Source organism: Alosa alosa, chromosome 18 (assembly GCF_017589495.1).
Source record: "Alosa alosa isolate M-15738 ecotype Scorff River chromosome 18, AALO_Geno_1.1, whole genome shotgun sequence".
NCBI classification, from domain to species: domain Eukaryota; kingdom Metazoa; phylum Chordata; class Actinopteri; order Clupeiformes; family Clupeidae; genus Alosa; species Alosa alosa.
This window is the reverse complement of record NC_063206.1, coordinates 4080109-4107471: the sequence shown is the minus strand read 5'-3', so window position 1 is coordinate 4107471 and position 27363 is coordinate 4080109. Positions and strand designations below refer to the sequence as shown.

The 27363-nt window shown below is 46.5% G+C and overlaps 1 protein-coding gene and 1 long non-coding RNA gene across 4 annotated transcripts; both read right to left on the bottom strand.

The window, feature by feature from the left end:
* Positions 1–27280, bottom strand: zgc:123010 (uncharacterized protein LOC641500 homolog). Of its 3 annotated transcripts, none has more exons than XM_048270402.1 (17): positions 27038–27280; positions 25092–25165; positions 24812–24892; positions 21005–21052; positions 19682–19864; positions 15572–15697; positions 14019–14064; positions 13780–13870; positions 8165–8306; positions 5790–5894; positions 5371–5461; positions 5260–5293; positions 4084–4155; positions 3791–3893; positions 3461–3490; positions 3260–3372; positions 1–1582 (listed from the first exon to the last, which is right to left on the bottom strand). In XM_048270402.1, exons 1-17 carry the CDS (start codon positions 27081–27083, stop codon positions 1447–1449), a joined length of 1521 nt encoding a protein of 506 aa, XP_048126359.1. In that variant the 5' UTR covers positions 27084–27280; the 3' UTR covers positions 1–1446. The 3 variants fall into 3 exon arrangements, with proteins under 3 accessions (XP_048126359.1, XP_048126358.1, XP_048126360.1); XM_048270401.1 differs by lacking the exon at positions 3461–3490 and adding an exon at positions 3599–3629 and having other exon boundaries at positions 3792–3893; XM_048270403.1 differs by lacking the exon at positions 3461–3490 and having other exon boundaries at positions 27038–27278.
* Positions 1624–2757, bottom strand: LOC125311982. Its single transcript, XR_007196546.1, has 3 exons — positions 2542–2757; positions 2300–2503; positions 1624–2247 (listed from the first exon to the last, which is right to left on the bottom strand). It is a non-coding gene; the product is annotated as an uncharacterized LOC125311982 (long non-coding RNA).
* Positions 27281–27363: the final 83 nt, after the last annotated feature.

Genomic DNA, 27363 nt, shown 5'->3' with positions numbered 1-27363 from the left:
TGGAGATGAAACCATGTTTAATCCAATGAGCTCTTTGGCTTTCTGGTGTGAAACACTTCATATAAAACACAGGAGCATAGGCTGACAGTCACACGCACGCACGCACGCACACACGCACAAATATTACATACACAAGTGCACATGCACATATGCATGCACACACACGCAAACACACAGCATGGTAGATTAAAACAGATGTTTGCACTAAAACATGTTTTCACACAGGAAAAAAAAAATTCTCTCTTTCTCTCTCGTGTGTGAAGAGCACTCAGTCTCAGACGCGCACACACACACACACATTGGTGAAATAGTTGTGGGGGTTTCCGTGTGTGTGTGTGTGTGTGGTTTCGCTTCAGGCATCCCGCTATCACTTCCCTGTAAAGCACTTGGGACACAAACACACTCACACATTAATGTAAGGCACACATAGGGGGGCAGGCACTTAGGACACACTCACACACACACACACACACACACACACCTGTAAGGCACACAGAAGGTGATAGGCAGTAGTTTGATCATCCAAATAAAAATCTCTAGAATTATATTAGTGATATGATAGGCCTGTGTGTGTGTGTGTGTGTGTGTGGGCAAAAGAAGAGGAAGTACAAATGGCGTCATTCCGAATTCCGCAACACTGATGTTTTGTTTTTCATTCAAGTGTTTGTGTGTGTGGCCTGCAAGTAGGTGTGTGTGTGTGCGTATGTATGTGTGTGTGTGTGTGTGTGTGTGTGCGTATGTGTGTGTCTCTTTGTATGTGTGTGTAGTGTAAAACACTGATGATTCCACTACGCTGAAGAGTCCCATTAAAGTGCAAAAGGTGGTCACAATGCTCAGATGGGGCACTCAGAGTGTCTCTGTGTGTTTGTGTGTGTGTGTGTGTGTGTGTAGTGTAAAAACACTGGTGATTCCACTAAACTGAAGAGTCCCATTTAAATGGGTGAACAATAAAGTGCAAAAGATGATCACAAGTAATGCTTCCATGGAGCACTGGGAGTGTATTTGTATTTGTGTGTGTGTGTGTGTGTGTGTGTGTGTGTGTGTGTGTGTGTGTGTGTGTGTGTGTGTTGGGAACTGCATCAGTTGATTAGCTAAGACATCGAGCTGACTAAAGTGCATTTCACCCAAAACCTAAAGAGCCTCCTACACATATAGATAATGTCTCTCTCTCTCTCTCTCTCACACACACACACACACACACACAGAATAGTCCAGTTTGAGTGAGACAGACAGACAGACACATAGAGAGCCGGTGCTGGAGTCAGGGTTGCCAGGTCTAGCAGTCTTCCCCCTGTTGATCAGGGTTGCCAGGTCTAGCAGTCTTCCCCCTGTTGTTCAGGGTTGCCAGGTCTAGCAGTCTTCCCCCTGTTGATCAGGGTTGCCAGGTCTAGCAGTCTTCCCCCTGTTGTTCAGGGTTGCCAGGTCTAGCAGTCTTCCCCCTGTTGATCAGGGTTGCCAGGGCTTGCGGTCTTTCCCCCGCTGGTCAGGAATGTGTTTGTAGCGACATTTCTCCCCAAAATGGCAGCCTGTCGTCCGCCAGAAGTAACACTCATCCCCGTGTACAGGGCCCCGTCGCCTGGCACTGGAACACACACACACACACACACACACACACACACACACACACACACACAGACACACACACAGACACACAGACACACACACAGACACAGACACACACACACACACTTTTATCCAAGGCAACTTACAGATACCAATTTGGAGGGCCAGTCTTGGGATTAAGTGCTATGGAGGCAGCTCAGGACTTTGTGACTATGGCATGCGGCATGCTAGCTAACTTCCTTAGCCACTACGCTACCACCACACTCACTAGGGCTGAAAGATTGATCATAACGTGAAATTTAATGATGCTAACCTAGTGAACACTGAGCTGAATTGAACTTTAACACCGCAGGGAAAGTTATGCTAGTGAACTGTATTGAGCTTAATTTGCCCTGCGGTGCTAATGATGCTAACCTAGTGAACACTGAGCTGAATTAATTTGCCTTGCGGTGCTAATGATGCTAACCTAGTGAACACTGAGCCTGTGGTGTTAATGATGCTAACCTAGTGAATACTGAGCCTGCGGTGTTAATGATGCCAACCTAGTGAATACTGAGCCTGCGGTGTTAATGATGCCAACCTAGTGAACACTGAGCTGAATTAATTTGCCCTGCGGTGTGAATGATGCTAACCTAGTGAACACTGAGCTGAATTAATTTGCCCTGCGGTGTGAATGATGCTAACCTAGTGAACACTAAGCTGAATTAATTTGCCCTGCGGTGTGAATGATGCTAACCTAGTGAACACTGAGCCTGTGGTGCTAATGATGCTAACCTAGTGAACCCTGAGCCTGCGGTGCTAATGATGCTAACCTAGTGAACACTGAGCTGAATTAATTTGCCCTGCGGTGCTAATGATGCTAACCTAGTGAACACTGAACCTGCGATGCTAATGATGCTAACCTAGTGAACACTGAACCTGCGATGCTAATGATGCTAACCTAGTGAACACTGAACCTGCGATGCTAATGATGCTAACCTAGTGAACACTGAGCTGAATTGTCATTCAACTGTATTAGAATCCCTATGGAGGGGAGGGGCATGTCCGTTGTGTGTGTGTGACACAAGGAGAGGTTGTGACAGTTTCCTGCTGCTGAATGTAACTAATGAGAGAAGAGAATATTTACATGAGATAGGTAACAAAACAGATGCGTAATGTGTGGCGGACACTATGGGGGCATTTGAGCGGGCAGCCCCCCCCCCCTCGGCGCATGATGATCATTATTACATGTTTACAAAGCTGGAAGTTTGAAAAATATACTACTGTGATTTTGTAGTAGTTCATATCAATTTATGCACCACCTAATGTCATCATAACACAGGCCTGGCCTCCAGGAAAGACCAGTTGATGTTTAATTGATCTAATATTGTGTTGGTCAAACTCTAGAATGATTTATTACTCGTCTTTGTTGAATAATACAGAAGATAATATTAAATTGCAAAAATCACAACAACAACAACAACAAAATTGCAATTAGATTATTTCCTAAATGCTCACACACATACACACTGGGCCCCCCACACACACACACACACACACACACTGCCAGCTGGCACTGGAACACACACACACACACACACACCAACCATCCATCACACACACATGCAGGCACACAAACAAAAACACACACAAATCATTCAAATACACACACACACACACACACACACACACACACACACAGACATTCCATCCTTACCCAGAGGCTCCTGAGAGAGGGGGCGGGGCCTTTAAGGGGAGCAGAGGGAGTGGTCTTTGCGTGCGCCGGTCAGGATAACGTACCACCAGTCGAGTGTTTTCAATCCCATAGCCCTACACACACAGAGTCAGGATAACGTACCACCAGTCGAGTGTTTCCAATTCCATAGCGCTACACACACACAGAGTCAGGATAACGTACCACCAGTCGAGTGTTTTCAATTCCATAGCCCTACACACACACACACACACACACACACACACACAGTCAGGACAATGCACCACCAGTTGAGTGTTTTCAATTCCATAGCCCTACACACACACAGTCCGGATAACGTACCACCAGTCGAGTGTTTTCAATTCCATAGCCACACACAGACACAGACACACCTGCAGCAGGCCTCACCTAATTAACCAACCAGGATGCCAAAGCAGGTGTGCATTTACCAAGTAGCCACAGGTAGGGGCATCACTGAAGCCTCACCTGCAACCCAATCTAACAGTGTGTGTGTGTGTGTGTGTGTCTACTTACATTGAGTTTCTCCAGGGCCCGGGACGCCATGCTTGCATTTTTAAAGTTGACAAAGGCACAGAACCGCTCATGCAGCACACGGATACTATCTATCTCTCCACACCTAGAGAGAGAGAGAGAGAGAGAGAGAGAGAGAGAGAGAGAGAGAGAGAGAGAGAGAGAGAGAGAGATAAGGTGTCATGGAGCAGTGCTCAAGGGTGTGGGTGTGTTTCGTATGTGTGTGTTTCGTATGTTTGTGTGTGTGTGTGTGTGTGTGTGTGTGTGTGTGTGTGGGGGTCCTGGGGCTTGCTCACGTCTTGAAGAGGTCCCATAGATGTTTTTCCGTCAGTTCAGTGGTGACATTCCCCACCCATAGAGATGGACCCCTGCAGAAGAACACAGAACCTTAAGAACCCAAGGAGCCGCAGTGTTTCCACCATGTAGGGCGGTGGTAGCGCTAGCGTGCAGCAGCCTGAAAGTTGTGGGTTCAATTCCCAGCTTCCACCGTTGTGCTCTTGAGCAAGGCACTTAACCCCAAGTTGCTCCGGGGACAATGTGATCCCTTGTAATATAGCCAACATATGTAAGTCACTTTGGTCAAGAAGTGTCTGCTAAATGTAATGTAATGTAATAATGTAATGTTGATTTTGGGATGAATAAATGAATGCTGGCATGGTATCAGAATTAGGGCAGATGCACAATGTAGTTGCGCTCGCCTTGTAAGGTGTTCATGTGTGTGTTACACAGCCACTGGCTGCCGCTCACATAAGTATAATACTCTTTTGATCCCGTGAGGGAAATGTGGTCTCTGCATTTATCCCAATCTGTGAATTAGTGAAACACACTCAGTACACAGTGAACACACAGTGAGGTGAAGCACACACTAATCGCGGCGCAGTGAGCTGCCTGCAACAACAGCAGCGCTCAGGGAGCAGTGAGTGGATAGGTGCCTTGCTCAAGGGCACTTCAGCCGTGCCTACTGGTCGGGGTTCGAACCGGCAACCCTCCGGTTACAAGCTGCCATATTACAATTGAACAATAAGTAGAACTAGTCAGGTTATTAGGGCCCACCCACTTCCACTCCACGTATGGTGTTGATGCAGCTCAGTTTATTGTAGAAACATTAACTTTCTTCCGCAGTGTGTCGTCGTCATTTTGTAGCGCTGGCCACTGCAGGATTAGGGCAGACAGGTACCTGTCTAGTTTTATTCCATAATTATATTGTTTGTATGGACGTCAGTAGCATGGGCTATCATAGAGCTTCCATTTACTGCGCCACTGCAGTGCGGTAGCGTATGTCTGTCAACAGCACAAAAACTACGGGTACAATTTTCCCACAGCTTGGTGAGAAGGAGTAGGAGAGGCACGCAGCTGATCCCACTCAAAGGGAGCGTCAAAGTATTTCCCCGTGGGGGGGGGGGGGGCTGATCATATCTGACATGTTCTAAAGAACTGTTGCGGTTCTAAAGATCTGAGAGAACCAAACATACCCAGCCTGGCCAGAGGAGCTCTCCTGGGACACCACTGGAAAAAGAGGAGAAGTATTAGTGCGTGCGTGTGTGTGTGTGTAGGTGTGTGTGTGTGTGTGTTCACACTCTTACCTGCTGTTGCCTCGGAAGATGCGAGTGCAGCCTGAACTGTAGTGTACTTTTCCAGCAGCGAGACACTCTGCATCTCCTCAAAGCCGTGGTCCTACACACACACACACGCACACTCACACATAAACACACACACACACACACACACACAGGAGTCTTGCATGAGCTGAGGCCTGTAAAGTGTGTCTGTTTGTGTGTGTTAGCATGAGCTGAAGTCTATAAAGTGTGGGACAGTAGTGTGTGTGTGTGTGTGTGTGTGTGTGTGTGTGTGTGTGTGTGTGTGTGTGTGTGTGACCATGAGCTGAAGCCTGTAAAGTGCAAGACAGTTGTCTGTTTTGTGTGTGTGTGTGTGTGTGTGTGTGTGTCTATGAGCTGAAGCCTGTAAGGTGCAGGACAGGTGTCTGTGTGTGTGTGTGTCTTACCATAAGCTGAAGGGCTCTGCAATTGAAGAGTTCGTTGGCCGCCTCTTCACAGTCCTTATCCAGCAAAAGCACCTGCTCCATGGCCTTCTCTGCTTCACTGTACCTCTATATATACACACACACACACACACACACACACAGGTGAACAAACACACAGGCAAAAGCACCTGCTCCATGGCCTTCTCTGCTTCACTGTACCTCTATACACACACACACACACACACACACACACACAGGTGAACAAACACACAGGCAAAAGCACCTGCTCCATGGCCTTCTCTGCTTCACTGTACCTCTATACACACACACACACACACACACACACACAGGCAAAAGCACCTGCTCCATGGCCTTCTCTGCTTCACTGTACCTCTATACACACACTAGTGTTAATTTAGATCCAGGCGAGGGAGAGAGGAAATATGTTAGATCAGCGACCTTTTTTTCATGACTAAGGCAGAGGCGATGACAAGGCGGCAGTAATGTCCTGAAACACTGACTAAGACTATCTTAAGATGCATTATTGTTGACGAAAAAAGACGAGACTAAAATGTTTTGCATGAAATAAAAACTAAGATAAAATCTCCCTTCATGTTCGTCTACAAAATGAGAAGACAGAATATCTAGCTGTTACGTTTTCAAAATATTCGAATGAGTTCATAATGATGCGTGCTGCTGCTGCAACCCTGTGGCTGCAACACGAAACTACATGGAACAAGAACACTGGAGATTTCTGCCAGAGTTAGCAAGCTAACTACCTAAGCTTTATGCCACAATGCTATATACCCAGAAGTTGAAGCTTCTCTCATACAAATTAACATCCCCCAGAATGTCCATATGAAAATGTTCAGCATGAAATGTCAACTATTCATCTAGTTAGACTGATGATGCAAAGTTTGCTAGCAAGTAAGCTAATATAGAAAGTTAAGCTAGCAAGTTAGCTATGGCTAAGATGGAGAGTCTGTTTGGGGAATGTGTTGTGTTTACATATCGCCAGCCATCTAGGCGGAGTTAAAACATTAATAGTTTGGCTTACGACAGTGTTTCTCAAACTATTTCAGTTTCAGGACCACTTAACTAACCCTAGCTAAAAAAAAAAAAAAAAGATTAGACCTACTTCAACAGTAGCCTATAATTAGTCTATAGGCCTACTCACTGAACCACCTTGCTTATTGTCTTTGCACTTTGCTTATTGTGTCAGAGGATTCATTCTGTATGATTTAAACTGGCATATCTTACATAGACAGTGTTGCAGAACTGTTTGGATTTAACTACAAGTTATTTGACAAACAACTCATCTATATTATATTTTACCACGTCTGCTCGCAGACCACTTGGATAGCTTATGGACCACCAGTGATCCCCGGACCACACTTTGAGAAACACTGGTCTATGAATATGACAGTGGTCCAGTCAAATCTTTTACTGTCTATGGTCAAATCCCAGCCGAGCTATAACTGTAGCTCGACTTACCTGTGCATGTAAACATACTGACTGACAAAAAATCAGAATGAGTAATTATAACAGACGAGTAGCCCTGTGGACACACAATATTGTTGGAAAATTGAGATGTGTGAAACACTATTTGATCAGAAATAATTTGTTATAAAAAAAAAAGACTGAAATGTGTTGACTAAAACTGACTAAGACTAAGATACCTTTAGTTTACTTTTTGACTAAAACTAAAATGACGAGACTTTTAGTCGACTAAAACTTGACTAACAAAAATTATATTTGAATGACTAAATATGACAAAGACTAAAAAGGACATTTTGTCACAAGACTAAGACTAAATTAAAAATAGGTGACAAAATTAACACTAACACACACACACACACAGGTGAACAAACACACAGGCAAAAGCACCTGCTCCATGGCCTTCTCTGCTTCACTGTACCTCTACACACACACACACACACACACACACACACACAGGTGAACAAACACACAGGCAAAAGCACCTGCTCCATGGCCTTCTTCGCTTCACTGTACCTCTACACATACACACACACACACACACACACACACCCCTAGCCTGACCTAACCTGTGTGTGTGTGTGTGTGCCTTTAACCCCATTAGGGCACTGCCCTGTCTGTAAAAGCCCTCGGGCCAGAGGTGTGTGTGTGTGTGTCTGTGCCTTTAACCCCATTAGGGCACTGCCCTGTCTGTAGAAGCCCTTGGGCCAGGTGTGTGTGTGTATGTGCGTGTGTGTGTACCTTTAACCCAATTAGGGCACTGCCCTGTCTGTAGAAGCCCTTGGGCCAGGTGTGTGTGTGTGTGCGCGCGTGTGTGTACCTTTAACCCCATTAGGGCACTGCCCTGTCTGTAGAAGCCCTTGGGCCAGGTGTGTGTGTGTGTGTGCGCGTGTGTGTACCTTTAACCCCATTAGGGCACTGCCCTGTCTGTAGAAGCCCTTGGGCCAGGTGGGGGCTAGTCTGATGGAAATCTCGGCGTCGGCCAGAGCTTGTGGATACAGTTCCAGACACTCATAACAGTAGGAGCGGTTCCCAAAGAACCTGCGCACGCGCACACACACAGAGACAGAGAGAGAGACATATGAAACATCATAAACACAGACAAATACAGAGGCGCACCTTGTCAACAGGCAAACCAAGCAACAGCTTGGAGCCCCGAGCCGCCAGCGCGTTTGCCGGTGGGTCAAGCGAGAATTTCGTCCATAGAGATTGAATGATGTATTTTGCTCCTGCCCTGTTGTACAAACAGTACGTGCATATATAGGCCCTATGCTATGGCCTTATGAACAGCGGATCTGTGTTCAAAAAAGTTCAAAGAATCCGCACATACTGTATTTAGGCAACTGTGGTAAACGTCAATCGAGGATGCAGTGATGACGGATCAACATCGGATTTTGGCATTTAGTCTACTCAATGAAGTTATAGTAGGCTAATGTTAATTGGCAGAAAGATTTAACATGGTTTGCTACATCTATACGACAGTAAACTTAAGCTAGCTAGCGGCAGTTATAACTAGTTAAAGTGCGTATGTCAGGTTAAAAAAAACATTTGACAAATGAAGGGACATGAAGCAAGATAGTACTGAGTAGTGATTTCTTGAAAAATCAACTTTAAATACAATAGAACAATATTTACAGCTATTTCTATAACTGAATTTATGAACATTCCAGACCCAGTGATGACCTCATAAGAGGGAGTCCAGCAAAATTGAGCATAGGGGAGAATGGGTTTTAACTGCATTTTCTTTTACACTGATAAGGTCAAAAATGTTCTCTATGACATACCAGTGGTTGATAAGCATGAGCCTGACTGGCAGGGACAAAGTAAAGACGAATAGGCCACAAAATTTAGGTAAATCATGGCCATCAAATCATCAGTGAGAAATTGATTAGGGGTGTGAGTAGGATCGGATCACTATTAGTATGTATCATGGCTTCAAAATGGCAGTTGTGTCATTTGCCATCACATAGGCTTTCATATACAACAAGTTAAGTAGAATCAGTAAGCAAATTAATAGTCTGTCTATAGCTAACATTAGTTGATAAGCAGATGTATATAAAGAGCAAATGTGATGGTAACACATATACACTGATGGTTTTATAGTCAGGTCTCTAAAGAAAAGCACATATGCCCATGGTTGGCTGAACACAGACTAATGAGTTGCTTACTGATTCTACTTAGTTTAGGCTATATAATGGCCTATATGTGATGGCAAGTGACACAACTGGCATTTTCAAGCATTGCTACCCTTCATCACATTTTAAGATCAATAATGGTTGCCAGTAAAGAAAAAAAGGTATCAGGATATTTTGATGTCAGGCAAGTAGTAGACTCTAGCATGACATACTGGAATGAAGTCATGTTTTTGGCCTCATCAGTGTAAAAAAACCTACTGTATGATCCCTTATCCCATGTGTTTTAATTGACCAACTTTGCTGGACTCCCTCTTATGAGGTCATCATTGTGTCTGGAATGTTTCCTGGAATGTTCATAACTTCAGTTATAGAAATAGCTGTAAATATTGTTCTATTGTATTTAAAGTTGATTTTTCAAGAAAAATCACTACTCAGTACTATCTTGCTTCATGTCCCTTCATTTGTCAAAAATGTTTTTTAACCTGACATACGCACTTTAAGCAAGGAGATGGTTAGCAGCTTTGTTTGTATTAGGGCTGTCAGCCATAACATGTTAATCGCGATGCAGTAAGGACCAAGCATGCAGCGTTAATTTGTTAGAACCGATTGGCCATAAAAGTCGTCAAAAACCTGCTTTCTTCTTTGTTACATTGCTCGGAACTGTTCATTTGCAACGAGATAAAACTTTTAATGCGTGACAGAGCAGAAGTGGGGCTTTCCAGCGAGACTCGTCTATGTCTGTACGATCAAGTATGAAAATAAAAGAAAATCATGAAATTAAATCAAATTGCATCATATTTACAGTCTATACTTCTCTCGTTCACCTGCTCACCCATTACTCTCCTTTGAATTACTTCATAAACCCGTAAACCCGTGATGGCATATGGCAAGCATATCAGATTAAAGAGGAGACACAGGGCTATCCATTGGTACCATGAATATCGATCGATCCTTTTGGCTTATAAAAACAGACGAAGCAAAATAATAGCGTCATGTACACAAACCAGCGCTGCACACCCATTACTCGTTTGAATTACTCGCGGACCCATTGATGGGATAGATATGCCACGCAGATGAAGAGGAGACACAGAGCTATCATTTGATATCAAGTACATCCTTCTGGGTTATAAAACAGACGAAGTGATAGCAAAATAATAACTTCATATAGCTGGACTTGTCCCTCGTTTACAATTTTTGTCTGTTTTGTGGCAAAGCATGTTTTATAATCCAAGCGCTATCATGTGTTTCTCTATGGCAAAGCATGTTCATAATCGGTTTTGAAATCCTAGCAAATTCCTGCATGGCATCCATTTCAAGGCTCACATTGCATCTAATTTGTTCAACAAAGAAACCCCTTTTTGTCCCATCATGGTGCAGGGACAACAACCTCCTGCTGAGCGTCAGCAAGACCAAAGATTGTTGTTGACTTCCGGAGAGGTCACACCCAACACCTGCCACTGACCATCGGCGGTGCTGTGGTGGGAGGCGAGCAGCACCAAATTCCTGGGGTGCACATCAGTGAAGACCTCTCCTGGACCACCAACACTGCATCACTGGCGAGAGGCTCAAGCGCCGCCTGTACTTCCCTGCGGAAACTCAGGCGAGCAAGTGCTCCACCAGCCATCATGACCACATTCTACCGAGGCACCATTGAGAGCATCCTCTCCAGCTGTATGCGCTGTGTGGGGGGCGGGAAGCTGCACTGAATACAACAGGAAAGCCCTGCGAAGCATAGTGAACACAGCTGGAAGGATTATTGGTGCTTCACTCCCCTCCCTGAAGGACATTTACACCACCCACCTCACCGCCAAGGTGACCAAAATTGTGAGTGATGCAAGTCACCCGCTCACAATCTGTTTGATCTACTGCCCTCTGGGAAGAGGTACAGAAGCCTGCGGCTCCCGCAGCCAGACTCACCAACAGCTTCATACACCAAGCTGTGGGATGCTGAACTCTCTCCCTCCTCCCCCCTCCACCCTCAGCTACATAACATCCTGGACATTGGACCAAAATGGCCGCCTGCACTACTCCCTTGCACACTTGTACACTTTACAACTTGGTGTTGTTGTCCTGAAAACACAACACTTCTGCTGCTCTTACATAACTTGCACCACTATGCCACTTTCTTTCTTACTTAGGTCAAACAGAACTACCAAAAGCCTTTTATTGGCCTGACTTTGCACTAGTATTTTATTGACTGTCTATGCACAATTTCAACCAAATTTTGCTGCTCTTATTTTTTCATTATTATATGTGCCCTCTTATTTACTTATTTACTTACATGTTATGTTTGTCTGTGGACCTAAATTGGTAAAATATGTCTAGTCTTCACCCGTGGGATAGTGAAAGCGTAATTTCGATCTCTTTGTATGTCTGGAACATGTGAAGAAATTGACAATAAAGCTGACTTTGACTTTGACTTTGACTTTGACTTTGCCTCTACTTTGTTCTTGGCAATGCAGTAAAAAGATGTTGTAGAGAATCATTATGAGTGCATACACCATGCACTCAAAGTTATATTTTGTGAGATACAAAATATAATAATTTTTATAATACGCTTCTTGTATTTTTATTATTTAACATAATAACCTAAAGGTGATATAACATAATGGTGATAACACTTGTCGGTAGGGCCCCTTTGGAATTTTTGCTTGGGGCCCCCACAGACTCTAGAATCGCCTCTGGACACATACACACACCCACACAAAAGAGCATACAAACACACTGACACACAAACGTGTTCTGGGATATATGTAAATGATTCAGCTGGTTTCATTTACCCGGCATGCAACTCATCTCTGCTCATCTCCATATTTCTTAGCACCTAGGCTTCGGCAACATGGGAATTTAGCATTATTATGGCACATGTGCTTGTTATTTCTTTGTTTATATATTTTGTGTTGCTAATAACAGTGGAGGGCGCCGTTTGTTGGGCAATGCTGCCACCTTCGGGTCACAGATTCACCGTGAGTGAAACTCCTTTCCTTTCTTAGTGTTTGAAACACACACAATCTGCACTGAGTTACAAATTCTTTAAAATTCTTTATTTTTAAATTATTTTACCTTGTGCATTTTATGTTTTCTTTTTTATTATGATCTTCACTTTTTAAACTATTCTTTGACTATATTGCCCTTCTATGCTTTTATTTGCTATTCCTGTTTGCTTTTGTTTATGTAAAGCACATTGAAGTTCCTCCGTGTATGAAATGCGCTATATAAATAAACTTGAATTGACACAGTCTGTGAATCTCAATGTCCCACCTCACAGATTTGGACTCTGATGCGCGTTTCCGCTAACTTGGTGAGTGCTTAGGGCGTGTGTGTGTGTGTGTGTGTGTGTGTGCGCGCGCGTGTCTGTGTGCGTGTGTGGCCCACTGAAATTGGGAGGTGGATGAAGGGTCTCTCACACCCTTTCTGTGCGCTCTCTGTAGCATTGGGAGGTGGAACACAGGGTTACTCTAAGGGAGGCTCTTGTAGCATTGGGAGGTGGAACACAGGGTTACTCTAAGGGAGGCTCTTGTAGCATTGGGAGGTGGAACACAGGGTTACTCTAAGGGAGGCTCTTGCCTTTCAGAGGGGGCCTAAAACAAAACAAAAAAAACACCATCTCCTCTGTACCTGGGGCCTATTGCACAAAAGCAGAATTAAGACATCTGGGATAAGTTACTGAGCTGCGCTCAATGAATCCAAAACAAGAGCACAGGCTTGGTGGTTTTCTTGAGCAAGCCAGGATGAGCAGACACGGATTCATCAAGCCAGGTGAAACCTATCCTGGATAAGTGCTGGCTCCACGGCTCCCTCAAATAGACCCCGCCACGATCACAGATTCACTGATTCACCATAGCAGCTAGGCTTCATTGCCCTAACCTACGGTGTGAAGTAGGTAGATAGCCTTCTCACAACAGCAACAAACAGCAACACCTCTGTTAAGGAATATAACTAGTTCATGACCACCACCTTGGCGTGAAATGGTTAGGCACTCCCGTGACATCACATTGTCATGACAGGTCGAGAATGGCGGTAATGTCACAAGCGTTTAAATGTGGCAGAGGTCTAGTTATATGTGATACCAATGTGTAGTGGGCAGTGGAATAACTATTGGTTGCCGTTTGTGGTGACTGCTGACTGAGATAAGGGATGAGATTAAATAGATCCTGGAACTTAGCCTGGTCTGGAGCAGGCTAGCTCCACAGAATAAATCGCCATGGTAACTTATACCATAACATATCCTGCTGCCCCCTATCCAGCGTTTGTACAGCTTCTGGATGTGTGGATAAATTGAGCCAGGATAACCAAGATATCCCGGCTTAATCCCTTATCCTAGTTTTGTGCAACGGGCCCCAGGACACACACAGTATTGTGTGTGTGTGTGTGTGTACCTGTAGTTGGTAGCGTCATACTTGATGGCTTCTGTAAACATGGAAACTGCCTGAAAGTACTGGCCCTCCTGAACCAGCTGGATGCCCTTCTCTACACACACACACACACACACACACACACACACACACACACACACACACAGAGATAAATTTAAACAACCACACAAAGAAATGAGCAGAAGCATAAATATGAACTCAAATACAAACAAACAAACACAGACAGTGAAAAGTCAACACACCTGTGAGGTAGGCACTTCTCTTAGCCCCACTATCTGTGCAGTTGGTCTGGAATGACACACACACACACACACACACACACACACACATATATAGTAATGAAGCGTTGAGTACAGTACAACAATAAACAAACTAAATCACACTGACACATAGAAATTTTAAAGACATACAGCTGTCATTAGCTACAGAGGTCACTGTGAGCAAGTTTGTGTGTGTGTGTGTGTGTGTGTGTGTGTGGGGTTGTACAGAGATGTGACCGTTGAACTTTTCAAACGCAGCTGAGTAACGTGGGCAGAGTGATGAATGATTACGCAACTACACCATTAGGCGTGTTCGTCTTCATGCAGATCTGTGCAGATCTGACTTGATGTGATGCATGCTGGGTTGAACACAATGGAGAGGTCCATTGTGAGGAGGTGGAATGAGAGGTCCACCTAATGACAACTACAACACCAGCTGCGGCTGCAGAGAGCAGGGGTTGATGGGCAAAGAAGCAGGGGCTGATGGGTAATGGAGCGGGGGCTGCTGGGTAAAGGAGCGGGGGCTGCTGGGTAATGGAGCGGGGGCTGCTGGGTAATGGAGGCGAGGGGCTGCTGGGTGTAGTAGGGGCTGCTGGGTAATGGAAGCGGGGGCTGCTGGGTAATGGGCCGAGGGGCTGCTGGGTAATAAATGAGGGGCTGCTGGGTAGTGTAGTAGGGGCTGCTGGGTAGTGTAGTAGGGGCTGCTGGGTAGTGTAGTAGGGGCTGCTGGGTAATAGAGCGGGGGCTGCTGGGTAATAGAGCGGGGGCTGCTGGGTAGTGTAGTAGGGGCTGCTGGGTAATGGAGCGGGGGCTGCTGGGTAATGGAGCGGGGGCTGCTGGGTAGTGTAGTAGGGGCTGCTGGGTAATAGAGCGGGGGCTGCTGGGTAGTGTAGTAGGGGCTGCTGGGTAGTGTAGTAGGGGCTGCTGGGTAATGGAGCGGGGGCTGCTGGGTAATAGAGCGGGGGCTGCTGGGTAATGGAGCGGGGGCTGCTGGGTAATAGAGCGGGGGCTGCTGGGTAATGGAGCGGGGGCTGCTGGGTAATAGAGCGGGGGCTGCTGGGTAATGGAAGGCGGGGGCTGCTGGAGTAGTGTGGGGCTGCTGGGTAATAGAGCGGGGGCTGCTGGGTAATGGAGCGGGGGCTGCTGGGTAATGGAGCGGGGGCTGCTGGGTAAAGGAGCGGGGGCTGCTGGGTAATGGAGCGGGGGCTGCTGGGTAGTGTAGTAGGGGCTGCTGGGTAATGGGCCGAGGGGCTGCTGGAGTATTGTGGGCGGGGGCTGCTGGGTGGGAAGCGGGGGCTGCTGGGTAATGGAGCGGGGGCTGCTGGGTAATGGAGCGGGGGCTGCTGGGTAGTGTAGTAGGGGCTGCTGGGTAGTGTAGTAGGGGCTGCTGGGTAATGGAGCGGGGGCTGCTGGGTAATAGAGCGGGGGCTGCTGGGTAGTGTAGTAGGGGCTGCTGGGTAAAGGAGCAGGGGCTGCTGGGTAGTGTAGTAGGGGCTGCTGGGTAGTGTAGTAGGGGCTGCTGGGTAATGTAGTACCTGGCCTCCTCGGCGCTCGTTCTCCTTGTTCTCCCGGCTGCTGCGTGGAGTTCTGCTCTTGGCTCTCGGCCTCAGGTGGCTCACGGCATTGGCCACAAACGCACTACTGACATCCCACTCAGGGTCCTACACACACACACACACACACACACACACACACACACACACAATGGTCATGTCCAACTCAGGATCCTACACACATACACAGCTCAAGTCCCACTCAGGGTCCCACACACACACACACACACAGCTCCACGTACGACGCAACACTCAAATACTTTGATAGTTTAAGTAAACAAAAAAGGGTATTGGAGTCAATAAATATACTAACTACTAGCAAGGGCATTTCACACTATTTAGGACTAACTAACTAATTAAGTACAGAATTGCACATTTGAAACAGGACAGCTCTCCTGTGAACTACAGATGTCCCAAAGCTCTGATGTTCGTATGCGCGCACACACACACACACACACACACACAGATGATGTTCGTATCCAGGCATGCAGCACATAAATAGAATTTAGCCTCCATGGAAAACGCAGAGATAGTTTTGCAGAAAGCTTGCGACATGGTCAAATGAGTGTGTAGGCTATGCATGCCAGCACACACATTCCACCACCTATTCCATGTGTCCCCCGTCCCAACAGATCCCTGTCCACGTCCAGCTTCCGGTCCCAGCTCCTGTGACCCGCAGGGTCCCTATACCTGCCCCACCTCTCAAAAACACTGCTCCGCAGGCATAATCAGTTAATCTCCACAACACACTACTCCCGTCCAACTAAGGGTCCCTCCCACACACACACACACACAGAGCTCATAACCCAATTGTAGTCCTATATAAATGTACACACACAAACAAAAACAAATGCACTGCTTACGTGCCACTCTCAATCCAACAGCAACACACAAACACAGGCGTATACACACACACCAGTGTTTCCCATACATTGACTTATTTGTGGCGGCCCATCACAATATCAACACTGACCACCACACAATGATTTTCCAGGTTGTACTACATTGTGCTTATATTAAATCTGGTTAGCATCATAAGCACGCTGCGCTAATTTGTTAAAAACTGTTGCATTCAAGTTAATTCTGCAAACCTACCACCACAAATAGAATTCAATTCTGTGGGACACACTGCACACACACCATGTGCTGCTTACATCCCACAGCAACACACACACAGCTTGCATCCCACTCCAGATCCTACATCAACACACAGCTTGCATCCCACTCCGATGGATGGATGGATGGATGGATGGATGGATGGATATATACTTTATTGATCCCCAGGGGAAATTCAAGGTCTCAGCAGCATACATACAAGACAAACACATGACATATACACACACACACGTGCACACACACACACACACACACAGACACAGCTTCCCACTCCAGATCCTACAATAACACATATACACACACACACCCCACTCCAGATCCTACATCAACACATATACAGTCACAACCCACACATAAATACTGTCGGGTCTTTTCCCCTTCCCTCACACACACACACACACACAGACACATCCCTCTGTGTGTCAATAGTGTCGCCACATGGGAGTTCCACTCACAGCCTGCTGCTGTAGCTGCTATAACCATGACCCTGCACGCCAGTGTGAGAGATGGTGCAGTGTGAGAGATGAAGTGTGAGAGATGGTGCAGTGTGAGAGATGAAGTGTGAGAGATGGTGCAGTGCAGTGTGAGAGAGATAGTGCAGTGCAGTGTGAAGATGAATGCCAGTGTGTGAGATGGTGCACAGTGCAGTGTGTGAGATAGTGCAGTGTGCGGATGGTGCAGTGCAGTGTGTGAGAAGATAGTGCAGTGTCTGCGAGATGGTGCACAGTGCAGTGTGAGAATGGTGCAGTGCAGTGTGGCGAGATGGTGCAGTGTGAGAGATGGTGCAGTGTGAGAAGATGGTGCAGTGTGAGAAGGCGGTGGAGTGCAGTGTGGCAGATGGTGCAGTGCACAGTGTGTGAAGATGGTGCAGTGCAGTGTGTGAGATGGTGCAGTGCAGTGTGTGAGATGGTGCAGTGCAGTGTGTGAGATGGTGCAGTGTGTGAGATGGTGCAGTGTGTGAGATGGTGCAGTGCAGTGTGTGAGATGGTGCAGTGCAGTGTGTGAGATGGTGCAGTGCAGTGTGCGAGATGGTGCAGTGCAGTGTGAGAGATGGTGCAGTGTGCGAGATGGTGCAGTGCAGTGTGCGAGATGGTGCAGTGCAGTGTCTTGAGATGGTGCAGTGTGAGAAGATGGTGGAGTGTGAGAGATGGTGCAGTGTGAGAGACGGTGGAGTGCAGTGTGTGAGATGGTGCAGTGCAGTGTGTGAGATGGTGCAGTGTGTGAGATGGTGCAGTGCAGTGTGTGAGATGGTGCAGTGCAGTGTGGCCGAGATAATTGCAGTGTGAGATGGTGCAGTGTGTGAGATGGTGCAGTGCAGTGTGAGATGGTGCAGTGTGTGAGATGGTGCAGTGTGTGAGATGGTGCAGTGTGTGAGATGGTGCAGTGCAGTGTGAGATGGTGCAGTGTGTGAGATGGTGCAGTGTGAGATGGTGCAGTGTGTGAGATGGTGCAGTGCAGTGTGCGAGATGGTGCAGTGCAGTGTGAGATGGTGGAGTGTGAGAGATGGTGCAGTGTGAGATGGTGCAGTGTGAGAGATGGTGCAGTGCAGTGTGGCAGATGGTGCAGTGTGTGAGATGGTGCAGTGTGAGATGGTGCAGTGTGAGAGATGGTGCAGTGCAGTGTGAGAGATGAAGTGTGAGAGATGGTGCAGTGCAGTGTGAGAGATGGTGCAGTGCAGTGTGAGAGATGGTGCAGTGTGTGAGATGGTGCAGTGCAGTGTGTGAGATGGTGCAGTGCAGTGTGTGAGATGGTGCAGTGTGTGAGATGGTGCAGTGTGTGAGATGGTGCAGTGTGTGAGATGGTGCAGTGTGTGAGATGGTGCAGTGTGTGAGAGATGGTGCAGTGTGTGAGATGGAGTGCAGTGTGTGAGATGGTGCAGTGCAGTGTGTGAGATGGTGCAGGTGCAGTGTATGTGAGATGGTGCAGTGCAGTGTGTGTGAGATGGTGCAGTGTGTGAGAGATGGTGCAGTGTGAGATGGTGCAGTGTGAGATGAAGTGTGAGATGGTGCAGTGCAGTGTGAGGGAATGAAAATTAGCAGAGAGATGGTGCAGTGCAGTGTGAGAGATGGTGCAGTGCAGTGTGAGAGATGGTGCAGTGTGCGAGATGGTGGAGTGCAGTGTGAGAGATAGTGCAGTGTGCGAGATGGTGCAGTGCAGTGTGAGAGATGGTGCAGTGTGCGAGATGGTGCAGTGCAGTGTGCGAGATGGTGCAGTGCAGTGTGCGAGATGGTGGAGAGTGAGAGATGGTGGAGTGTGAGAGATGGTGCAGTGTGAGAGATGGTGCAGTGTGAGAGACGGTGGAGTGCAGTGTGTGAGATGGTGCAGTGCAGTGTGTGAGATGGTGCAGTGTGTGAGATGGTGCAGTGTGTGAGATGGTGCAGTGTGTGAGATGGTGCAGTGCGTGAGATGGTGCAGTGCAGTGTGTGAGATGGTGCAGTGTGTGAGATGGTGCAGTGTGTGAGATGGTGCAGTGTGTGAGATGGTGCAGTGTGTGAGATGGTGCAGTGCAGTGTGTGAGATGGTGCAGTGCAGTGTGTGAGATGGTGCAGTGCAGTGTGTGAGATGGTGCAGTGTGTGAGATGGTGCAGTGTGTGAGGATGGTGCAGTGTGGCGAGATGGTGCAGTGCAGTGTGAGATGGTGCAGTGCAGTGTGTGAGAGATGGTGGAGTGTGAGATGGTGCAGTGTGTGAGATGGTGCAGTGTGTGAGATGGTGCAGTGTGTGAGATGGTGCAGTGCAGTGTGTGAGATGGTGCAGTGTGTGAGATGGTGCAGTGTGTGAAGATGGTGCAGTGTGTGAGATGGTGCAGTGCAGTGTGTGAATGGTGCAGTGCAGTGTGTGAAGATAGTGCAGTGCAGTGTGGCGAGATGGTGCAGTGCAGTGTGTGAGATGGTGCAGTGTGTGAGATGGTGCAGTGTGTGAGATGGTGCAGTGTGTGAGATGGTGCAGTGTGTGAGATGGTGCAGTGTGTGTCTACCTCTTCACTGGTTGCGTGCTGGTGGTTGGCTCTGCTTCCAAGAGGCGGAGCTACTGAACTCTTGGTGGGGGGCGGGACAGGCGCTGGTTCCACTTCCTTCATAGGCTCCTCCTCTTCCTGTTCCCCACCTGGTCCCTCCTCCTCTGACTCACTCTCACCTGGGCCTTCAGCTGACTCCTCCTCCTAAACAAAACACATGCACACAATAACAGAATCATCATCACATAGAACATGTGTGTGTCTTAGTTTGTGTGTGTGCGTGTGTGTGCGTGTGTGTGCGTGTGTGTGTGTGTGTGTGTGTGTGTGTGTTTCAGAAAAAATGGTTGGATTTGAATTAGTCTACACATACCCCACATAGATACCACACACACACACCACAATAAAGACTCGTAGCTTCTTTACACTCATCCCAGCTTGGGTGGTACACAAACATATCTAGTGGCTATGATCGGTGTGTGTGTGTGTGTGTGTGTGTGTGTGTGTGTGTGTGTGTGAGTGTGAAAGAGAGAGTGTGAGTGTGAGCATTCATCTTGGCAGGACTGGACAGGGATATGACTAGCAGATGTCCTGCAAGAGAGGGTGTGTGAGTGTGTGCAGTAGCTAAGATAAAAAACACTGCAGCATTTTCTCAGAGATTCACAGCACACAACTCAGAGAGACTGCCTGCCTGCCTGCCTGTGTGTGTGTGTGTGTGCATGTGTGAGAGAGTGAGTGTGTGTGTGTATGAGTGAGAGAGTTAGAGACTAGCTGTAAGAGTGTGTGTATGCGTGTGCGTGTGCGAGGGAGAGATAACAAGAGAATGACAGACTGACTGTAGGAGTGTGGGTGAGAGAGTGAGTGAAAGGGATTGAGAGAGAGAGAGAGACAGAGTTTGAGAAATTAAGAGGAGAATGAGTGAGAAAGAGAGAAGAGAGAGAAAGAGGAGAGGGAGAGAGAGAGAGAGAGAGAGGAGAGGAGAGGGAGAGAGAGAGAGAGAGGAGAGAGAAACACAACTGTTCCATGTTTCCGTTCTGTTTCCCCTTGAGAGAAGAGAGTGCGAGTGAGAAAGAAAGAGAGAAGAGAGAGAAAGAGAGAAGAGCTAGAGAGCAGAGGTATAGAGAAGAGAAAGTGAGTGAGAAAGAGAGAAGAGATCGAGAGAAGAGAGAGAAAGAGAGAGGAGAGGGAAACACACCTGTTCCATGTTTTCGTTCTGTGAGAAAGAGAGAAGAGAGAGAAGACCGAGAAAGAGAGAGAAGAGAAAGTGAGTGAGAAAGAGAGAAGAGAGAGAAAGAGAGGAGAGAGAAGAGAGAAAGAGAGAAGACCGAGAAAGAGAGAGAGACGCACCTGTTCGTTCTGTTTCCCCTTCTCCAGCTTCTTCCGTTCTTTCTGCCGCTGCAAGAGGAAGGAAACATCAAAACTGAGCAGCCGCACTCTGTCTGTCTGTCTGTCTGTCTGTCTGTCTGTCTATGTGTGTGTGTGTGACAGATCAGTATGTGTGCATGAGAGAGTGAGTGTGTGTGTGTGTATGTATGTGTGTCTGAGTTCGAATGAGTGAGTGCTTCAGAGTAATTATAGTCATTAGACTGGTATGTGTGTGAGTGGTTCAGTGGTGAGTGAGTGAATGAGTGAGTGAGTGGTTCAGTGGTGAGTGAGTGAATGAGTGAGTGAGTGGTTCAGTGGTGAGTGAGTGAATGAGTGAGTGAGTGGTTCAGTGGTGAGTGAGTGAATGAGTGAGTGAGTGGTTCAGTGGTGAGTGAGTGAATGAGTGAGTGAGTGGTTCAGTGGTGAGTGAGTGAATGAGTGAGTGAGTGGTTCAGTGGTGAGTGAGTGAATGAGTGAGTGAGTGGTTCAGTGGTGAGTGAGTGAATGAGTGAGTGAGTGGTTCAGTGGTGAGTGAGTGAATGAGTGAGTGAGTGGTTCAGTGTAGGCTGTCTGGCTGGCTGGTTGGCTGGGTGAGTGAGTGGTTCAGTGGTGAGTGAGTGAATGAGTGAGTGAGTGGTTCAGTGGTGAGTGAGTGAATGAGTGAGTGAGTGGTTCAGTGGTGAGTGAGTGAATGAGTGAGTGAGTGGTTCAGTGGTGAGTGAGTGAATGAGTGAGTGAGTGGTTCAGTGGTGAGTGAGTGAATGAGTGAGTGAGTGGTTCAGTGGTGAGTGAGTGAATGAGTGAGTGAGTGGTTCAGTGTAGGCTGTCTGGCTGGCTGGTTGGCTGGGTGAGTGAGTGGTTCAGTGGTGAGTGAGTGAATGAGTGAGTGAGTGGTTCAGTGGTGAGTGAGTGAATGAGTGAGTGAGTGGTTCAGTGGTGAGTGAGTGAATGAGTGAGTGAGTGGTTCAGTGGTGAGTGAGTGAATGAGTGAGTGAGTGGTTCAGTGGTGAGTGAGTGAATGAGTGAGTGAGTGGTTCAGTGTAGGCTGTCTGGCTGGCTGGTTGGCTGGGTGAGTGAGTGGTTCAGTGTAGGCTGTCTGGCTGGCTGGTTGGCTGGGTGAGTGAGTGGTTCAGTATAATATCGCTGCTGGTGTTGCAGGGTTCTGTGTAATGTCGTTGTTGGTGTGTCTGTCTGTCCGTCTGTCTCTGTCTAATGTGTGTGACAGATCAGTATGTGTGCATGAGAGAGTGAGTGTGTGTGTGTATGTATGTGTGTCTGAGTTCGAATGAGTGAGTGCTTCAGAGTAATTATAGTCATTAGACTGGTATGTGTGTGAGTGGTTCAGTGGTGAGTGAGCAGTGTTTGGATTAACGCCGTTTAAAAGAACGGCGTTAGGTAACGCCGGGGTAATCTAACTAATTACTTTTCCCGTTGTTACAACGCCGTTAACATTACTGGACGTTAAATGCAGTGCGTTACTATGCATTGATTGAATAAACTGTAATCCGAACGCACCCCTGGCTCACAGCTAGTGAGGAGGTGGGTTAATAACGACGTAAGCGATTATGATTGGCTAAGGCAGAGTCATGTTTCATGATAGCCAATCAGAGCCAGTGTTTTTACACACTTGCCAGCACACGTGCCATTTTCAAGGTGGAGATATAAGCACTACTTCAAATTCATCAAGGCAAGAATGTGCATGTAATGTGTACATTATTTCCAGGAGCTTAAGACTTTAATGGGCATCCGTTGTAAGCAACTCTAATTTAATGAAGCATCTCACACACACATCTAAAGCTAGTATTAAAAAACACAGATACCTCCACCACAGATGATAGCTAGCCATCCACTAGCAAAAGAAGGACTCGGAGCACAGTCCTCCAAGCAGCACTCGGAGCAAAGTCCTCCAAGCAGCAAAAGCTAGATCTTTCTGCCTCACTTCAAAACCTATGACACAGGCTGAAGTCAACGTGGAGGGTCTGTCGGTAATGCAATATCTTGAATTTCCTCTTGGGGATCAATAAAGTATCTATCTATCTATCTATCTATCTATCTATCTATATCTATCTAATAAATATCGAAGTTATGTAGCCTACAAACACCTGTCTGTTCTACTCATTTCAACTGGCTGCTCAAAACTGCTCAAAAAATCCAAATTCTTTGACATAACATTTTTGTAACAGTAACGCAAATAGTTACTTTCCCTGGTAACAAGTTACTATTATCATAGAGTAATTTAGTTACTAACTCAGTTACTTTTTGGAACAAGTAGTGAGTCACTATAACTAATTACGTTGTTACTGATTACGGAGTAAGTGAGTGAGTGAGTGGTTCAGTGGTGAGTGAGTGAATGAGTGAGTGAGTGGTTCAGTGTAGGCTGTCTGGCTGGCTGGTTGGCTGGGTGAGTGAGTGGTTCAGTATAATATCGTTGCTGGTGTTGCAGGGTTCTGTGTAATGTCGTTGTTGGTGTGTGTGTGTGTGTGTGTGTGTGTGTTGGGGTTTACCACACCATACCCTATACCTCACACATGTAATCCTTAAACTTAATAGGCTAGTTGCCATACACACATTACATTAGTGCTGCTCTTTGAAACAGGGGAAGCAGTCAGCAAAAGAGTAAATTATTGTCCTTTAGTATTATTGGGATACTACATTGTCCTTTAGTATTATTCTACTACATTGTCCTTTAGTATTATTCTACTACATTGTCCTGGTTACCCAGATCCCCCAAACCCATTTTAGACCTACTGAGATTTTTCAGACATGGCAAACTGTCAGCTACATTAACACAATGCACCCTGTCAGTTCCATGGTCATTGGAAAGGCTGATTACTTGACAGCTTATTGCCTGGGTTTGTCTGCGAATTTTGAACTAAATCTATTCTGGGCATTCGTCCATCTTGCTGTTTTATTCCAAGTCTCTGCTTGTAAGGAAGACCATCAAATAGCTTTTAAAAATCAAATAGAAAATGTTCTTTTGCATTCTTTTGCTACCACTTCACATAGCTTGCAAGCTAGCTATCACTTCACAAAGCTAGCACATTGTTTAGCTACCACTTCAAATAGCTACAGTAGCAAGCTAGCTGGCTAGACTTCTCTTCACAACATGGAAACTAAAGCAACTGACAAACTCCAGAAGTCTTTATTTACTATTTGGTTATGTACAAAGACAAGTAGAAATGGACTGCACTGCTGGCAAATAAATTAGAATGAGCAGCAGCTTGCCTCTCATCATCACCTAGCAACACTGCAAAGCTTGGACTGAACTTGACTAAAATTCTTCAATCCCGACAGTAAACGCTGTCAATCAAAAAGAGTTTCAGCCACTTTGACGGTTCCTCCAAACATACTAAGCCCAGCGTCTAGGTTAGCTCACGACCCCATTCCCTCCCAGGGACAGAGCTGCCACAGGACTATAAAGGGTTAAATCAGGTTATGACGACCTGAGAGAAACTACTAGGCCTACTTAACGATCAAGCCGAGTTGCACACTTTAGCCAACAGTCTTAATATAGAACAAGAATTTAGTAGGTTTGATAAAAATTGTACCTTATTTGTGCATATTTTATGGAAAAACTTGTTATGTCATTTTAGGAGAGGCAGAGCCTCTCTGTGTGTTTGTGTTCCTGATGGCTGAGCTCATCTCTGTACACTAGTGTTACTTTTCCATGTGAGGTCTGGGAGGGGGAACGAGTCAGAGTGTGTGACGTAACTTTGAGCATGAGAGATAGAGAGATAGATAGAGAGATAGAGAGATAGAGAGATAGAAAGAGGGGGATCCAGGACTCACCTTCTTCTTAGCCCGTCGTTTCTCTGCCCGTCTTTTGGATCTCTCCTCCTCACTTAAGCCCTCCTCCCCACTGAGGGGCTCCTAACACACACACACACACACACACACACACACACACAGTCGAAATCACACCATTTTTACACTTTCATTATGAGAGCAGTTCTTTGCTTGCCACGCATGTACGTACACATGCATACACACAAGAGTAATTATATAAGATGTACACACACACACACACACACACACACACACATACACACACACACGCACGCACACAAACCTGTGGTGCTGAAGTGTGGCTGGCATCAGTCGCAGCTTCTGTTTCCATGCTCTCCTCTCTCTGTTCACTGGGGCCTACAGAAGCAACACACACACACAATCTCATGAAGACATAAATACATTAATCAATTACCACAAGCCAACTAACCAGTGCACACAAGCACACACACCCACCCCATCTGTGTATACAACGCAAGAGGTATCGCACGCACGCGCATGCACACACACACACAATACCAACGCAAGAGGTAGCGTGCGTACACACACCCCATCTGTGTATACCAATGCAAGAGGTAGTGTGCACGCGCCCACACACACACACACACACACACACACACACACACACAATCAGGCTGTGTATACCAATGCAAGAGGTAGCGCACGCACACACACACGAGGCTGTGTATACCAACGCATGAGGTAGCGCGCACACACACACAAGCCTGTATAAATGGAACACCCTCTGAGGAGGTATTCCTACTTGTCAGCTTATTCGAACCCTGAATTTGTTTGTTTGAATTACTTTTTTTCTCTCTATTATTGTGTTAAATGCTCCATATATATATATATATATATATATATATATATATATATATATATATATATATATATATATATATGATTATATATCATTATCATCATGATCAAGGTATGAAATGTATTGTATAGACCACATATCTGTCTTTGCTGCAGTACTAGTTTGAATATGCTTACAAATACCGTATGCGGACACGCACACACGCTCTCCTGTGGACTGATTTGGGATCTGCGACACTCAAGGCCGGAATGGTGGGTGAGAGAGAGAGAGAGAGAGAGAGAATAATGTATGTTTGTGTCAGAGTCTGTAGGCCTGTATGTGTGCATGTATCTGTGTCGGTGTGTGTGAGTGTGAGAGTTACCACAGGTGTCTGCTCCTGTTGATAAGGCTGATCTTTCATGCGGATCACTTTAGTCAGCCCACACATGACAGGAGTGTGAGAGTTTGAGAGAAGAGAGTATCAACAATTCTCATTCCAGCAACCTTGGACACCTGTAGCTACCCATGATGCACCTGTGTGGGGTGTTTCCACTGAAGGGTGGCAGGACATACTCCTGACGCTCATTGAACCACTGTTTGCACACACAGAGAATCTACCCACTTCAAACACACTCACAACAGACAGCAAAACACACTGCGATTCTTATGACTGCGAATTTCTCTCTCTCACACAACGTGTGAATGAGACGCGGCGTCTCTTTCCAGAGAACTGCTCAAAGTCGATGCGTAAAAACACACCTGACAAACATGCTGTTTGTCCGGACAGGAACTGTCTAGAGTGGTTGTCCCGCACACGAGTCGTGTAGTGTTACCGAGGCGGCGGACTCGCGACACAAATGGAATACTAATGTAACCGTAACGTAACCGTGCTCGTGTTTCTGCGGCAGGTAAGCAACATGCAGCCTGTGCGCTGTTGTTGTTAAGCAGCGCGAGGCCGAGCGGAGACGGTTTTACAACGATCTCGTTTCGGCAGCGCGAGTCCGCGTCTCCATAACCCACGTCTTCACGAAGCCAAGGCAGAAAGAAAAGTTTCATATTTTGATTGACAAAACTTGCGATTAAGTTAAGCGATTTTCTAACTAGAACTAGTAACTCTTTCACATTGGTGTTTACGTTAGAGATTGTACACAAAGGTTGGCACTGATTTGGCACAAAAATCTGAACTTTTAATCAAAGATTAAAAAAAAATCTGCTTTCAATTGACGTTGTAAGTTAGTAACCTGTTACATTTTCAGTTCTGCTTTTTCCTTACAGACCGTGATTGCTGTCACCGGAGAGGGATATGCGTTCTCCGTGCTAACCGAGCGAGCGATCGGGTTTAATGAGGCTTGATTAAAGCCAGGCGAGACGAGCCTGCGCGTATCGCGGCATGGAGAACTTCAGGGCGAGAGAAAAAGTTTGCGACTCACCGCTCGAGAGCCCCAGCAGCCGGTAGATATCTCTCGTGAACCTCATCCCCGCGACTATCTGGCATTATACAGTTAAATAAGGCATTATTAAAACATAAATACACTACAACAAACTAGATCAGCTTTAAAACATGGGTATGGTGGACATGTTAGTTGAGCAGGAATCTAGGTGCCTGTTTCGCTTCCTGGGCGTATGGGGCGCCGGCGTATTTGGCAAAGCTTGCTGACCCTCCCTCTGGCAGCGTCTTAAAGGGACCGGGAGTCGGACAGACCGCTCAAGTCTCAAGGACAGCGCGAATCAACGCTTCAGCAGAAAAACAGAATCA

Coding starts and splice junctions, on each gene's coding strand:
- zgc:123010 (XM_048270402.1), bottom strand. CDS start 27,083: ATGAGGTTCACGAGAGATATCTACCGGCTGCTGGGGCTCTCGAGCG. Junction 15,698..19,681: donor AGCACGCAACCAGTGAAGAG/GTAGACACACAC, acceptor GTGTGTGTGTAG/GACCCTGAGTGGGATGTCAG. Junction 3,491..3,790: donor GGGCCCTGGAGAAACTCAAT/GTAAGTAGACAC, acceptor GTGTGTGTGTAG/GGCTATGGAATTGAAAACAC.